Source organism: Cavenderia fasciculata (assembly GCF_000203815.1).
Source record: "Cavenderia fasciculata unplaced genomic scaffold Scf_EU5ZYIE02H8LDV-5, whole genome shotgun sequence".
Lineage (NCBI taxonomy): Eukaryota > Evosea > Eumycetozoa > Acytosteliales > Cavenderiaceae > Cavenderia > Cavenderia fasciculata.
In genome coordinates this window covers 1,801,629-1,816,800 of record NW_004457639.1, presented here as the reverse complement: position 1 = coordinate 1,816,800, position 15,172 = coordinate 1,801,629, and the positions used below count along the sequence as shown (strand labels likewise).

General features: G+C 34.1%; 7 protein-coding genes across 7 annotated transcripts; 3 read left to right on the top strand and 4 right to left on the bottom strand.

Annotated features, from left to right (window-relative positions):
• Positions 1–183: 183 nt before the first annotated feature.
• Positions 184–748, top strand: DFA_10590 (uncharacterized protein; the record flags this gene model as incomplete). Its single annotated transcript, XM_004354442.1, has 4 exons — positions 184–309; positions 385–465; positions 554–624; positions 700–748. The coding sequence occupies 4 exons, from the start codon at positions 184–186 to the stop codon at positions 746–748; spliced, it is 327 nt and encodes a 108-aa protein (XP_004354494.1).
• Positions 749–964: 216 nt separating this feature from the next.
• On the bottom strand, positions 965–6,920 carry DFA_10589 (SNF2-related domain-containing protein; the record flags this gene model as incomplete). Its single annotated transcript, XM_004354441.1, has 3 exons — positions 965–5,509; positions 5,585–5,783; positions 5,863–6,920. 3 exons carry the CDS (start codon positions 6,918–6,920, stop codon positions 965–967), a joined length of 5,802 nt encoding a protein of 1,933 aa, XP_004354493.1.
• Positions 6,921–7,075: 155 nt separating this feature from the next.
• vps46 (SNF7 family protein) lies at positions 7,076–7,734 on the bottom strand (the record flags this gene model as incomplete). The annotated part of the gene is made up of 2 exons (XM_004354440.1): positions 7,076–7,647; positions 7,728–7,734. The coding sequence occupies 2 exons, from the start codon at positions 7,732–7,734 to the stop codon at positions 7,076–7,078; spliced, it is 579 nt and encodes a 192-aa protein (XP_004354492.1).
• A 273-nt stretch (positions 7,735–8,007) lies between these two features.
• DFA_10587 (uncharacterized protein) lies at positions 8,008–8,929 on the bottom strand (the record flags this gene model as incomplete). The annotated part of the gene is made up of 2 exons (XM_004354439.1): positions 8,008–8,072; positions 8,887–8,929. The coding sequence occupies 2 exons, from the start codon at positions 8,927–8,929 to the stop codon at positions 8,008–8,010; spliced, it is 108 nt and encodes a 35-aa protein (XP_004354491.1).
• Positions 8,930–9,036: 107 nt separating this feature from the next.
• Positions 9,037–10,341, top strand: sahA (S-adenosyl-L-homocysteine hydrolase; the record flags this gene model as incomplete). Its single annotated transcript, XM_004354438.1, has 1 exon — positions 9,037–10,341. The coding sequence occupies one exon, from the start codon at positions 9,037–9,039 to the stop codon at positions 10,339–10,341; it is 1,305 nt and encodes a 434-aa protein (XP_004354490.1).
• A 1,278-nt stretch (positions 10,342–11,619) lies between these two features.
• On the bottom strand, positions 11,620–11,886 carry DFA_10585 (uncharacterized protein; the record flags this gene model as incomplete). The annotated part of the gene is made up of 1 exon (XM_004354437.1): positions 11,620–11,886. The coding sequence occupies one exon, from the start codon at positions 11,884–11,886 to the stop codon at positions 11,620–11,622; it is 267 nt and encodes an 88-aa protein (XP_004354489.1).
• A 249-nt stretch (positions 11,887–12,135) lies between these two features.
• DFA_10584 (uncharacterized protein) lies at positions 12,136–15,143 on the top strand (the record flags this gene model as incomplete). The annotated part of the gene is made up of 5 exons (XM_004354436.1): positions 12,136–12,593; positions 12,774–12,959; positions 13,078–13,722; positions 14,195–15,032; positions 15,105–15,143. The coding sequence occupies 5 exons, from the start codon at positions 12,136–12,138 to the stop codon at positions 15,141–15,143; spliced, it is 2,166 nt and encodes a 721-aa protein (XP_004354488.1).
• Positions 15,144–15,172: the final 29 nt, after the last annotated feature.

The window sequence follows — 15,172 nt, the reverse complement described above, 5'->3', positions numbered from 1 at the left end:
CTACTTTCGTATCACAGTCTGTTCACATATAACCAAAAAAAAAACAATATCAATCTTTTGTTTTTTTTAATTAAATAATTATGTATTTTTGTATCATTTTAAAATAAGAAATATAACAAATATTTGATTATCTATTTCTTTCTCTCTTCTCTTTCTTTATATTATTTATTTATTTATTTTAAAATGAAAATTTATTGTGCTCCTCTTGACAAGACCATTTTAATTGATTGCAAGGTAGATAATACTACCATCTTTCAATTAAAAGGTTTAATCCAAAAAAGACTTGGTGCTCCTCCTACTTCTCAAATTGTAAAAAAATCAACAAAAAAAAACAATCAAACAAATTAATTTGAATAGATTATTAAATTTTTTCCTTTTTATTAGATTCATATCAAACATAAAGGATTATCACCAAAATATGATAAAAGAATATTATCAACTTTAAAATTAACCAATGATTCAAAGGTAAAAAAATTAAAAAAAACAAAGAAAAAAAAAATACAAAATCTCTCTAACCAATTATATCTTTCTCTCTCTATTAAATTTTATATAGGTTGAAATGTTTTATAATATTGATGGAGGATGTGGAGGATGTGATATTTGTGGAACTGGATGTATTATAATGTAAATTAATTTGTATAAAAAAATATTCCAACCTCCCCTCATCAATCAATCAACCAAATATTCATTTTTATATAGAACTCTTCTAATCCCCATTCAAAAACAAAAAGAGATTTCTTTTAAATAAGAAATCATTTCAAAATTGAATGGACCAACTTTCAAACAAGGCAAAAAAAGGCATTTTTATTTCCTCTTTTCCATTTTTTTATTTGGGAAACAACTCTTTTTATAGACTTTACACAAAATTGATAAAGGTATTATCAATTAAACAAAGAAATATTTTGTGATCAAATAAATTTATAATAAAAATTATTTGATTTATTTTACTTTAACCCTTTTCTCTTTAAAGTTGACTTATAAAATTATTAATATTAAATTCTTCTTGATATTGTTTTTCATCCCAAAGTTCACCAAGACTATCCAAAACACTTTGTAAACCACCTTGTTTGGTAGATGATTTTTTCTTTTGTCCAGCTTGATTTGTAATTTCACCTGTCAAACTATCAATACCTGCACCATCTTGTTGCTGTTGTTGTTGTTGTTCTTGTTCATTGTAATCGAAAAGATTAAGTAATTCATTGGTAGACATTGTTTGAAGTGATTGATTCTCTTGATTGACGATGGTATTGGCAATGTTTAATTTGAATTTTTGAAGACCCATAATCTTTTCTTCCAAGGTGCCTTGAGTGATAAGACGATATACATTGACAACCTTTTTTTGTCCGATACGATGAGCTCTGTCCATGGCTTGAAGATCCTTCATTGGATTCCAATCGTGTTCTAAAAAGATAACAGTATCGGCACCTGTCAAATTGAGACCCAAACCACCAACTGTAGTGGTGAGTAACAATAGGTCAATGGTGGGATCGGCATTGAATCGATTGACAATGGTTTGTCTTTTCATTTGCTCAGTACCACCATCCATTCTGAGATAGGTAACCGATGGTAATATTTTCTTTAACAAATCAGATTCGACACAATCCAACATTGCCTTGGTCTGTGCAAAGATTAGACATCGATGTTGAGTTGAAATTTCCAAATTCTCTAATGAATCTTTTTCCTTTTTAACCAAACCATTTTCCTTGTCATCGTCTTTTCCAATACCACACTCCCACAAGAGTTCTCTTAGTGAAGTGAGTTTTGGTGCATTTTCAATTGAATGAACGTCGATTGGTAAACGTTTTTGTACCATCTCGTCTACAATCTTTTGATATTGTGGATGATTTGCATTGAATACAAATTTGGGATGACTACATAGTTTACGAAGATACTGTAAAGCTTGGAAAATGTGATTAGCAGACTTTCCACTTTTCTTTTTAGATTTTCCTTCATCATCGCCATCATCACCATCTTGTAGATCATTTGATATTTCATCTCTATTTGAACTATGTGAAAAGGAAGAATAAAGTCTTTGTTGAAGCCAACTTAATTTACAATAACGATCTTGAATAATCTTTGGTGGTAGATCTGCCAATACATTTTCTTTTAGACGACGCAATAGGAAAGGTAAAACTTGACGATGAAGAGCTTCCATTGCCAATGCACCAGCTTCTTGATCTTTGGCTGTACATTTTGGATCTTTGCTCGCTAGGATTGGTTTAGAGTAGAGTTCTTCAAATTGACGTTCGGTACCCAAAAAACCTGGCATTAAAAAGTCAAAGAGTGACCACAACTCTAGTACATTATTTTGAATAGGTGTACCAGATAGGATAAGACGATGGTTTGCATTGATTTGTTTAACTGCTTTGGTCATTTTGGTTTTTGTATTTTTGATAATGTGACCTTCGTCGAGGATACAATAGTTGAATGTAAGTGCTGCCAAGTGTTCAATGTCGTTACGAACCACTTCATACGACATGATGAGAACATTGTGTTTGTGGAATTGTTGGCGAAGAGCTGCACGATCGTTTGGTGGACCATAATAGGCAAGTGGTCGCATTTGTTCATTGTCTGTAAACTTTTTGATTTCACTCACCCAATGACCAACCAAAGTACTTGGACAAATGACCAACGATGGTAATGGTTGAAAGTTTGGTGTACCATGAAGTTTAAATTGTTGAGCACGATCATAATCATCACCTGCCACAATACAAATGGTTTGCAGTGTTTTACCAAGACCCATATCATCACACAATATACCATGTAATTGATACTTGTTGAGAAATGCCAACCAATTGACACCATCTTGTTGATATTTTCTGAGTTCTGTATTGATACGCATTGGCAATGGATAACTTTCCACTTTGCTTCCATCCAATAATTGTTCCAAAAACTTTCTTTCCTTTTTTTTCTTTTCTACCAATACTGGATCTAGACCTTCTGGATCTGGTACACCACTTTCAAGTGGCATAAGTTTTACAAGTCTAGCAAAACAAAGGGATGCTTGTTTTCTAAGATTGAGGTCAGGATCACTCATACAACCTAGGATTGGAATGGTCAAGAATACAATATACGGTACCACCTCCATATTCATCTCTCGAAGTACTTGAACGAGTGCTTGAATGGCACCAAAACGATTCTTTAGCGATTTGGTATCACCAAGCAGTGGAAGTGTGGTGGATATGAGCATTTGCATTGAATCTAGAGTCATTGACTTGCAATAGGTGGCAATACAAGAAGAGGTTGTATATTGAAGAGGAGTATTTGGGAATTGAACAAGATAAAATACTGCTGGCATTAATTGACGGAGATGATCACTAATTTCCTTGTCAATGTGTGGCAACACAGTACGAAGTAATGAAAGAGAATCTATAACTGATTGAATTCTATCATAATCTGTTACCAATTGATCCATAAATGTACCACTACCTTGTGTCTCTTGATAAACTTGTAATATTGGTTGACTAATCAATTCATACAATATTGGAACCGATTCAAATAGAGACGATTTGAATTGATTACATAGTGATTTGAAAAATTCTACTGCTCCTCGTTTACCAAGTCGAAGTAATTTAATTTCATCTTGATCCATTAATTGTTGATTACCAAATATTTGTTGTTCCAATGTTTCATCCAAATTGTTTGATTTGTTTGGTAATAGGGCAAGAGGAGTATCAGTACGATCATCACAAAGAATAGAAAATAGAGATTTAATAATCTTATCATTTGGACAAGGTTTACGAGCAACCGAAAGTAATGTAAGACTAGCCAATGCAGATGAAGCTCTTTGTTGATAGGTAAAATCTTCTTGATTTCGAATTGAATGAAGTAATGATCGAATGACTGGTGTAATCTTTGTTGGAATGGAACGAGAAGCAATTAAAAGTTCAGACATTGCACCTTGAACCATTGTATGATATTCCTTTTGTAACTTGTCAATATAACCAAGTGTAACCATGGTTGTTTTTCTTCTTGCCTCTAATTGATCCAAAATAGATGCCAATTTTGGTAATTGTTGTGGTGGGAATGAAACTTTAATCGATTCAATTGCATAGGTATGTACTTCTGATACCAATGATAGTGATTGTGGCAATATAGTCTCTGATGATATTAAAAGATTATTATTATTTTCATCAATCCATTGTTGAATATGTTGAACTTGAGTAAAATCAACAACTCCAACTCCTTGATAACTCTTTGCCAAAATCTTTGAATCTGCCAACAATTTTGCTCTAATCACAGAATCTGATTCATAATAATAAAAATTTGGTTCTGCCAATTCTAATGATTCAAATAAATATGTTTCAATTGATTGATTTAATAATCCAAATGAAGAAGTAGAAGAAGAATTATTATTATTATTGTTGTTGTAATAAGATTCAGACATTATTAGACAAGCAAGATGTTTTTGGATGGCACCAGTAGATTTTATCATTTGACCAAACATTTCTTGAATTTCTCCAAGACAATCAATTGGCCAACATCTTATCAATGATCCAATTGATTTAATACCAATAATTTTGTTTCTAGTCGATAAATGATAGTCCTTGTTGATTGGTGTTGTAGAAGAAGATGAAGAATCTACTGATTCTTCCTGTTGTTGTTGTTTTGCAGTTCTTTTCCTAAGTTGATTTGGAGTTGTAACTTCTAATTTACTACGCAACGATGGAGTTGATAGTAAGAGATCGATATTTAAAGGTGATGAAGGATTGGTAGCCAATAGAGTAATCCATTGACCAAGAAAAGTTAGAGTAGCACCTCTAATGACTGAACTATTAAAACTTGAAATCAATTCAGACCAAGTTAAAAGTGACAAGTCAACAATATCATCTCGATCCTCTAGTAGAATATTTTGAAATATATAACGCAACAATTGTTCCAATATTGAAAGTAACCAATGTGTTTTGGTTTCTGGTGATGATGACATGATGAGTCGATGTACAGTCTTTACAGCACTCTGTCTAACAGTATAAAGATTATGTCTAAAGAATGGGTATAGTCTAGGTACCAAATGAGCCAATACACTTGAATTTTGAGTTCCAATATTGGAAGAATTTGCTGCAATCGTTGGTAGAATCTCTGGGAATGAATAGATATCCGAAAGGAGATTTAATACAGATGCAGTAGATACTGCCAAATCATCCAATTCTAAAAGAATATCCCATAGAATATTTAAAAGTGATGGAAGACGACCAATATATTTTGGTGCAACAAGATGACGAGCCAAAGGTTGGAATGTTTCAGATGCTGTTGCACGAACATCATCATCACGATCCATTAAACCCAATGTAATGGCATCCAATACAAGTGGTAATATGGTATCAACTAGATCCAATCTAACGACAACTACATATTTAATTCCTTGTAATGCTCCATGTCTAACTTCCCATTGTTTACTTTCATTCAATTGTAATAATACTTGTAATACTTTTACTACACTTGTTTCATTCATATATTTTACCACCAATCCTAATACTTGTGCACATGTTTCTCTTACTGGTGCTACAATCTAAAAAATAAAAAAGAGGAATAAATAAAAAAGAGGAAAATAAATAATATTTATATTTTTTTTTTTTCTACTTACTTGATCAGAACCATAATCACAAAATCTATCTAGAGCAATAACACATAATAATCTAATAGCAAAATCTTCCAACCAAAGAGTATTTTGAATTTCCATTTTTTCATTTGGTGTATAAATCGTTATACCTCCTCCTCCACCATGTTTTCTACAAATTTCTCTTAATCCTACAGCTGATCCATGTCTAATTTCCCAATTTGGACTAAATATGAAAAGAAAAAGAAAAAATATTAATATTATTATTATTCTTTTTTTTTTTTTCTATTTTTCTATTCGCTTACTTGAATAAATCTAAAATTAAATCTTGATATAAAGAAGAAAAAGGCCACTCATCTTGATTATAAGCCTTTTCGACATCCAAAACAGATTCCATAACGATTTTATCAGAATTTTGAGCTTGTTCTGTTATATGTTGTTTTGTATTTGCAGTGGTTCCAGCCTTTTCTTTTCCATTTACTTGTTTAAATCTTTTGTTTCCATCTTGTTGTTTTTCTTTTTGTTGATTTCTAGCTTTACGTTTTTCTAGATTTCTTTCTCGTTTGCTCATACCACTTGTATCCAATACATCACTAATATTATCTTTTTTTTCTTGTTGTTGGGTTGATTCCTTTTTTACAATTAGATCATCTACATCTAATAATTCATCTGGTGCAAATCCCATACTGATTGGCATTTCTTCTAGACCCAACTTTTTTCTCATTCTCTTTCTTTGACGTTCCAATAATTCCTTTGGATCTAGATTCATATCCTTTTCCTTTAACTCTTCATCATATTCTGATCCACCAGAACTTAATAAAGGTGCACCATTCTTTAATACCTTGTTAATGTCAAATGAATCAAATTGAAGATCAAATTCCTCTGGTGTTGCTATATTTTGTATATTTTGTTGATAATATTGTTGTATCTTTTTTTGTAATGCATCAGTTGCCATTTCTTCTTCAATCTTTACTTCAACTTTAAATCCAAATATTTCTGAAGATGATGAATTATCAATTGTTGAAATATCATTATTATTATTATTATTATTATCTTTTTCATCTTTTAAAGTTGTTGTATGTTCTTGTTTTAATTCTTGTTTCCATTCTTGTTCTTTTTCAAGTAATACAGCTTTAGCATCCCATAGAGGTACATTTGAAGCTATAGCTTCAATTGCTTGACCAGCAGCAATACGTGTATCCCATTTGTTAGATGCCAAATATTTCTGTAAATTGTCTAGTAGTGATTGAAGATCATGTGGAAATAATCTTTGTACTTCACCAATCTGTTGTGCTGCTGCTTTTCTAACTGATGTATTTGATCCTGTCTCTAATAATGTAAATAATCTTTCAAGTCGAGACATCTTGAACTATTACAAATGTATTAAAAAAAAAAAAAGAAAGATAAATAGAAAGAAAAAAAGGCTGATGAACCTCATCACAACTACTAGTTGACTAGAATGCAAGTTTAATTTGAAGTGAGTTTTTATGGGACAACTACTTTTTTTTAAAAATTTATTTAATTCTTTTGTTTTAATCTATTTAATCTTTCAGTTAATTCATCAGTTTCAACTTGTTGAACCTTTTCAGAAGGGACAGAACCCATTTGCATTCCAAGAGCAAGTCCATGTTCGTCGGCGACTTGAGATATGAGTAGATCGACTTGATCGGCAGGAGTAGAAAGGGTGGTAGTTTGATTCATTGCATTTTCGACATAGACCGATTGAACGTCCAAGTCTTCAAACTGACGTTCAAACTGATCCATAACTTGAGTTATTTTTTCTAGATCCATTGATCGCATCGATCTCTCCATTGACTTTACGATATTTGCCATTGAACCAGTGACCGACTTCATTCTAATGGCAGTTTCGACACGTGAAGCAACAGCATCAATACGTGATGCCAAACGTAGATAATTTAAACTTTGATTCTTTTCTCTGATTGCATTCTGTGCATAGATACGTGCTCCATCCATATTTCCTTGTTCTATAGCTTTTTTCAATTTAAGTTTCTGTGCCTTTTCACTCTGTTCTGATTTTTTAGATTGTCTCTCTAATTGTTTACTTGTGAATTTTAATTGAAATAATTGATCTAAAATGACAGAAAGAGAGAGAATAAGAAAGATTGAAAAAAAAAGAAAAAGAATTGATATAGTTTGTTGTTTTACTTACTTTCCATTTTGTTGTAATGTTATTTATATATGTCTAAAAAGATAAAAAGATTATGTAAAGAAAAGATAGATGAGAGACTTGTAAGAGTGAGAAGAGAGAGTTTTATTATTACAACTATATATACAAATAAAATAAAAATATGATTTTAATTAAAAAAAGTAAAACCTCAAAAAGTGTACAGTAAAGAAAGGGTATTGGTCGACTTGAAGAATAAAGAAAAGTTTGAAAAAAATGAATTAAAAAAAAAAGGTTGTCTCAAAAAGGAGGGGGTCATTAAATTTTATTGAACAACTATAACTATTACTTTTCTTTGAGCAAAAGAGAAGAGAGAGACAATCAAAAATACTATAGAATATCATTTGATATAGTATTTACAAGATCTTTATTTTCGAACAAACAACCGATTTCTTTCTTTCCTTTTGGACAAAACCAATGACTCATCAGACAATCGAACGAAGTTGACTTTTCACTAAAAGAAGAAAAATAGACAAAAAATAAAAAAAAATGAAATTTTTTCAAAATGGAACAACGAATGAAGCTTCAAAATCAAGTTGATCGTCGTCTATTTTTCTTTAGTTTCACAAAGCTAGTCAAAGGTAATGTTCACACAAAGTGATATAAATAATTATATTATCTCTCTCTTTTCTCAGTAGTACTACAAGTCAGATAGTTAATAATGATGATTAGTAAAACAAGCAAGATGACTCATCATCAACAACAACAACAAAATTTTTTCTTTTTCTTCTTCTTCTTCTTCTTCTTCTTTTTCCAATGTACATTGGACATATGATGTTGCAATACACTTCTCTTCATACGAAAAAAAAAGTAAAAAAAAACGAGGTGAATGGTGATTTGACGACATTATTAGTAAAAAATACAAAACACACACATTTAATGACACCAACAATAGATATACACCACCCCATCCTATAGGATACCCCTATCCTCTCTCTCTCTCTCTTCTCTTTTGTTGCAGCAGAGAGACCCCCTATTTATTTTTTTTATCAAATTTAATTTGAGGAGGGTCCTTTTGGAACATGCTTACTTTTTTTTCATTCATTTTTAAAACAATAACAACAAGTAATTGTCAATTTTTTTTTTTCTTATTTCTATATATAATCACCGATCCACAAATTGGTAAGATAGATATACTACATACCTCTACCATCCCTATGATCGGGATCTCGAATTTTTTCAACCATTACATTTTTCAAATATAAATATGACCTTTTTTTTTTCAAATTACTAACATTCAATTCAAAACTCTCTCTCTCTCAATTACTACTTTACAACTTAGTTATTTAAAAAAATGTCACAAGAAAAGAAGCTTCCATACAAGGTTAAAGATATTTCCCTCGCTGAATGGGGTCGTAAGGAAATCGAATTGGCCGAAAATGAAATGCCAGGTCTTATGGCTCTCCGTAAAAAGTACGGCCCAGCCCAAATCTTAAAGGGTGCCCGTGTTGCTGGTTGTCTCCACATGACCATCCAAACTGCCGTCTTGATCGAAACTTTGACTGCTTTGGGTGCTGAAGTCCAATGGTCTAGCTGCAACATTTTCTCCACTCAAGATCACGCTGCTGCCGCCATCGCTGCCACTGGCGTCCCAGTCTATGCCTGGAAGGGTTTGACTGAAGCCGAATACAACTGGTGCATTGAGCAAACCCTCATCTTCCAAGACGGTAAGCCATTGAACATGATTTTGGACGACGGAGGTGATTTGACCAACCTCATCCACGCTTCATACCCACAACTCCTCGGTGGTATCAAGGGTATCTCTGAAGAAACCACCACTGGTGTCCACAACCTCCACCGTATGCACAAGGAAGGACGTCTCAAGGTTCCAGCCATCAACGTCAACGACTCTGTCACCAAGTCCAAGTTTGACAATCTCTATGGTTGTCGTGAATCTCTCATCGATGGTATCAAGCGTGCTACTGATGTCATGATTGCAGGAAAAATCTCCGTGGTAGCTGGTTATGGAGACGTCGGAAAGGGATGTGCTCAATCACTCTCCAAGATGGGTTCCCGTGTCCTCATCACTGAAATCGATCCAATCAACGCTCTCCAAGCTTGTATGGACGGTTACCAAATTGTCACCATGGAAGAGGCTGCCTCACAAGCCAACATCTTCGTTACCACCACTGGTTGTCGTGATATCATCACTGCTCGTCACTTCGAAGAGATGAAGGAAGACGCCATCGTCTGCAACATTGGTCATTTCGATATCGAAATCGACGTTGCTTGGTTGAATGCCAACGCCACCAAGATCAACATCAAGCCACAAGTTGATCGTTACACCATGAAGAATGGTCGTCACATCCTCCTCCTCGCTGAAGGTCGTCTCGTCAACCTTGGTTGTGCTACTGGTCATCCATCTTTCGTCATGTCCAACTCCTTCTCTAACCAAACCCTCGCCCAAATTGCCCTCTGGACCGAAACCTCCAAGTACTCTGTTGGTGTCCATCTCCTCCCAAAGATCCTCGACGAAGAAGTTGCCCGTCTCCATCTCGGTATCCTCGGTGCCAAGCTTACCACCCTCACCTCTGCTCAAGCTGAATACCTCGATATCGCCGTTGCTGGTCCATTTAAGCCAGAAGGTTACAGATACTAAACAAATCTTAAAAATAAATTATATAGATATAAAAAATCTAATGATTAATTAATATTATATTAGTAGTACATTGATTACACAGGACAAAGGAGGAGCAAGATATGATATCTCTCTTGTCATGAGAGGCATCTTGAAGGTGAAACAGCTGAATGTTGGATGGATGAGTTGCAGAATGGTGAGCAGGAGTAGGTAGTAATCAGAGTCAAGTCAATGTCAGGGATGATGAATGGTGAGGGTATCATGCCAGAGGCATCTCCTCCAGCCAAGACGCTACACTCACAGGAGACGACAGATGTCTGCTGAACAGAACCACAAACATGCTTTCCAGTTGTACCACTAGCATTGGCTAGACACCACCCTCACCCCTGCTCAAGCTGAATACCTCGATGGCCAGAAGGTTACAGATATTAAACAATATTAAATAATTATTATACAGATATATAGATCTATTAATCATCTAGACACCAATAAACTATACTGATCCCTCGATTGTACACTATCTCTCTCTATGAGAGGTACCTCCTCCCTTGTTACAAAATACCCAAATATTTGCAAAAAAATCGAGGTGCACGAGTTTCATCAATTGGTTGCAGCACCAATGACATGTATCAAACAATAAACCTAGAAGAATGGTGATTCCTCTAGAGACTCTAACATCTATCAAGTAATCAAACCAACACTGCATGGTTAAGCCCTATCTTATCAAGTGGTTGCAACAACAATGACATATATCAAACAATAAACCTCGAAGAATGGTGATAAATAATTATGGAAACAACAATAACGATAATAGTAATAGCCCCTATCAAGGTATGTACACTAGTTCTATATTACACAAACAACGTGTAAACTTATATATATATATATAAATTATGTATTCTATAGTTAGAGTAACAAATAGATTAGCCAAAGTATACAAAACCACTGCATTCAAGAGATTACCTGGAGAGGAAAACTCTGTAGATGAGAAAGAGAGATGGGCAACATATTATTATAATACATTAACAGATATATTACTCAAATCAGAACAATCAAGGATCCTCCGCCAAGACCTATTACCCAAGCTCCACTAGAGCTCGTCAATGTGTCAACAACAACCTCGTCCACTTCTGGTTCTAGCTCGAGTCGTACTCTAGATCTAGACAGAGATGGAGACTATAATATGGATAATGGTGATAAATATTCTGCTAGCACCTCGAATATTCATTCTTCACATCTGTCCTCATCGACCTCATTTACTTCGAGTCGTCCTTCATTGATCATCCCCTCTTCCTCTTCTTAGCATAGCGACCATTCCTCTAATAGTTCTTCCTTGTCCAATGTATCTGGGTCAACATCGACCTCGTCAACCTCTGGTCGTTCCTTGACTAATGCACTTGGGTCAACATCGACCTCGTCTACCACCCCATCTTCCAACCAAGAAGATAATAGACCACCATTAACGATTGAATCAAAGGACATTGACCATTGCCACTTGCTTGGATATCTGTTTGCAAAACATGCACTTCCAAGTGCGTCCACCACATATTCACCTCCCGTGGACATGGATGTCCCTCAACTCGCAACTGTAACTGTAGAACTTGGTGAAGAAAATAGTCCAGAAGAAAATGGTAAGCTATAGAATAGAATAGAATAGAATAGAATAGAATAGAATAGAATAAATAGATACAGACTCTAACAAATTTCTACCTATATATAGAATCATTATTATGGATGCCATCAACAAATATAGAGTCATATTCAATGGACAGCCATTTAACCTGGTAATGACTGGTATTGATCGTGCCATACGTGATGAAAGAATATTGGAAAGAGTACGATTATGCCAAATCAGTGAAATGCCAATTTATTACTCTATTCCCACCAAGTGAGCTTATTGTCGAGTTGGCGCGTCGAAAACTATTGTTAGCACATCTATTACATGATGCCAACTTGATGCGAGTACATTGTGGGTTGGAGCCTCATCCAATTTCTTTCCTAAAAGATCATCCTCTTGTATTCGAGGACTACATCGAATATCTTAAAGCCTCCATCAGAGACATTCCAGAGAAAATCGATCGTCTCATCGAGGAGGAGATGACATTCAACAAATTCTCTCCATTGTTCTGGCTTCCAACCGTCGTTACTGATAAGAACCTCGCTGTATTCCTCGAAAGTGCCAAGCGTGCTCGACTCTTTCGTTATTTCATAAAGTACGTGTTTTCCAAGGAACCTGAATCTCGGGTCATCTCGAAACTCAAGAACAAGAGAAAGTATCTTGAAGCCAACATCAACACCAACACCAACACCAACACCAACACCAACACCAACACCAACACCAACACCAACACCAACACCATCAACGATTATGCCTATCCCATAGGTCCCGTCACTGAGGAAATGGCCGGAATTCTCCAGAACAACAAGGAATCCAAGCCTTCTTGGACTACAAGTGAGCCTGCTGGTGATATCATAAGAAAGCTTGCCAATCGTATCAAGTTTAATGACGTCATTCTACCAGATGGTTCCTCGATTCTAGAAAATGCTATTCATCGTGTCGAGTATGAGTATCATGACAAGACGATAAATAGCAACTCTAATTGCACTGTCTTCAGAAATGACAGAATACGGGTTAACGGGTAAATATAAATATAAATATATATATATATATATATATATAAAAGCACATATATGACAGCCAACTAATTAATTCTTCAAGCATCCAAATACTTCACAGGGTCGAACCATTCAGTGTAGAGGGCAAGTATATATATGTTCTTATCTCTACCATCCGATGACAACATCAACGATGACGATGACGTTGATCAAAACAACAACAACAACAAACAACAACAACAACAACTACAACGACAACGACAACGATGACGATGACAACAATGACAACAACAATAACAATAATAATAACAAACGTAAAGTTGCACCAACCAGACGAGTCGCGAAAAAGCCACCAACCAAAAAAGATGTACTAGAAAAGAGAAAGAGAGTCTGGAAGAAATCTGGTCCTGTATACTGCCAATACGTATACCCAGACGGGACGGAATGTGGAAAAAAAGTATCCAATATTGATAAGGTATTGTTTGGGAGTCCCGAAGATGCTCCTTATTGCAGTGTCGCTTGTATCTTTCGTTCCCAAGAATTGAAATATTTGCGCAAAAATACATGCAAAGCAACGACCACCAACGGAGAATTATGTGGTGAAGGCATTGCCACATATGCACGCAACAAGACCAAATGCCATTTCCATCACTTGGAAAAGATCAGACGAAAGCGACTCTACCGGAAGAAGGCGGTCAAACCTACACTTGAGCCATTGGCTAACAATTCTCGCACCAATAATCAGTCACAAGTTGAAGAAGAAGATTATGATGATAATGATTATGGGTGTGATAATGGTGACTATGATGAAGACGACTAACATAAATAAATAAATAAATAAATATATAAATAAATATATATTGTACATACAAATTTAATTAATAAAAATGGAATTTCACATACAAAAATTTCATGAATTTGTTCTGCTTATCAATGCTTCATTTGCAAAGTGATAAACAACAAGAAATAATAATCAGAGGAATATAGAGGATTGACATTGAACATGCCTGTTGGCAATTGAATACCAAAGATCAATCAACAATTGGTATTCAGGAATTATTGGACTATTTCTTCAAGATCGGCAATAATAATCAATATAAATATATCTATCTATCTATCTATCTATCTACAACCAAGATTTATTAAATTTAATTAATAAAAATTCCAAGAATTCACCAAATACAAAAATTTAGAGTCTCTGTCGTTTCATTCATGTCAATGTGATAATGATAAACAAACAAGAAATAATAATAATCAGTGACGATGATGATGATATAAAAGATGATAAAAAGAGAAAGAGAAAACAACAATCTGTCATTAATCTAGATGACGATGGCGATGATATCAAATCTATTCTAACAAAACTAAAAAACCAAACAAATGATATGATTATGTTATCAAATAATACTCTGACTCTTCCTACTACAACAACTAAAACAACTAAAACAACAACAAAAGATATAGAGGTAAAAAAATATGATAAACCTTCATCACCATCTTTGCCATCACCAATATATATAATTGATCAAGATGAAATGACAAGTATAATAGAACAAAGAGACTTTCCACATTATTGGTTATTACCACAAAAAGAACCAACTAGAGTTGTACAATGTGAAAAGGGAACAACCGAATATTATGAAATTGCCACTCATTTCAAAGAAACGCTACCTGGCAATACCATAGAAAAAGTAGAGAGAATTCAAAACAAAAGACTATGGAGGTTCTACAAGGCCAAAGCCGATATGTTGGCCAAAAAGTATAATGTATGGAACCCTTCCATCTTGGAGAATCAATTATATCATGGATGCAAACAAGTAGTACCATCGGTCATTTACGACTCTGATATTGGATTTGATGTCAAATTCTCTGCCATTGGCTCTTATGGCAAGGGTCTCTATTTTGCTCAAAATGCCTCCTATAGTCATGGTGGCTATGTTCATCACGTCCCAACAACTGGTAAATTACAATTATTCTATTGTCGTGTATTGGTTGGTCATAGTTCAAATAATCAAGCTCTATCCAATATAGATTTATTAAATACCTATGATAGTTGTAAAGGTGGTGGTGGTCAAATGTTTATTGTTTATGAGAATGTAAGAAAAATAGAAACCAAAATTAGAAATTATATATATAGATTATTAATATTAAGGATTATTATTTATTAGGGTAGAGCTTATCCAGAATATTTAATTACTTATGTATAAAAAAAAAAAAAAAAAGAAAAAATAAAATA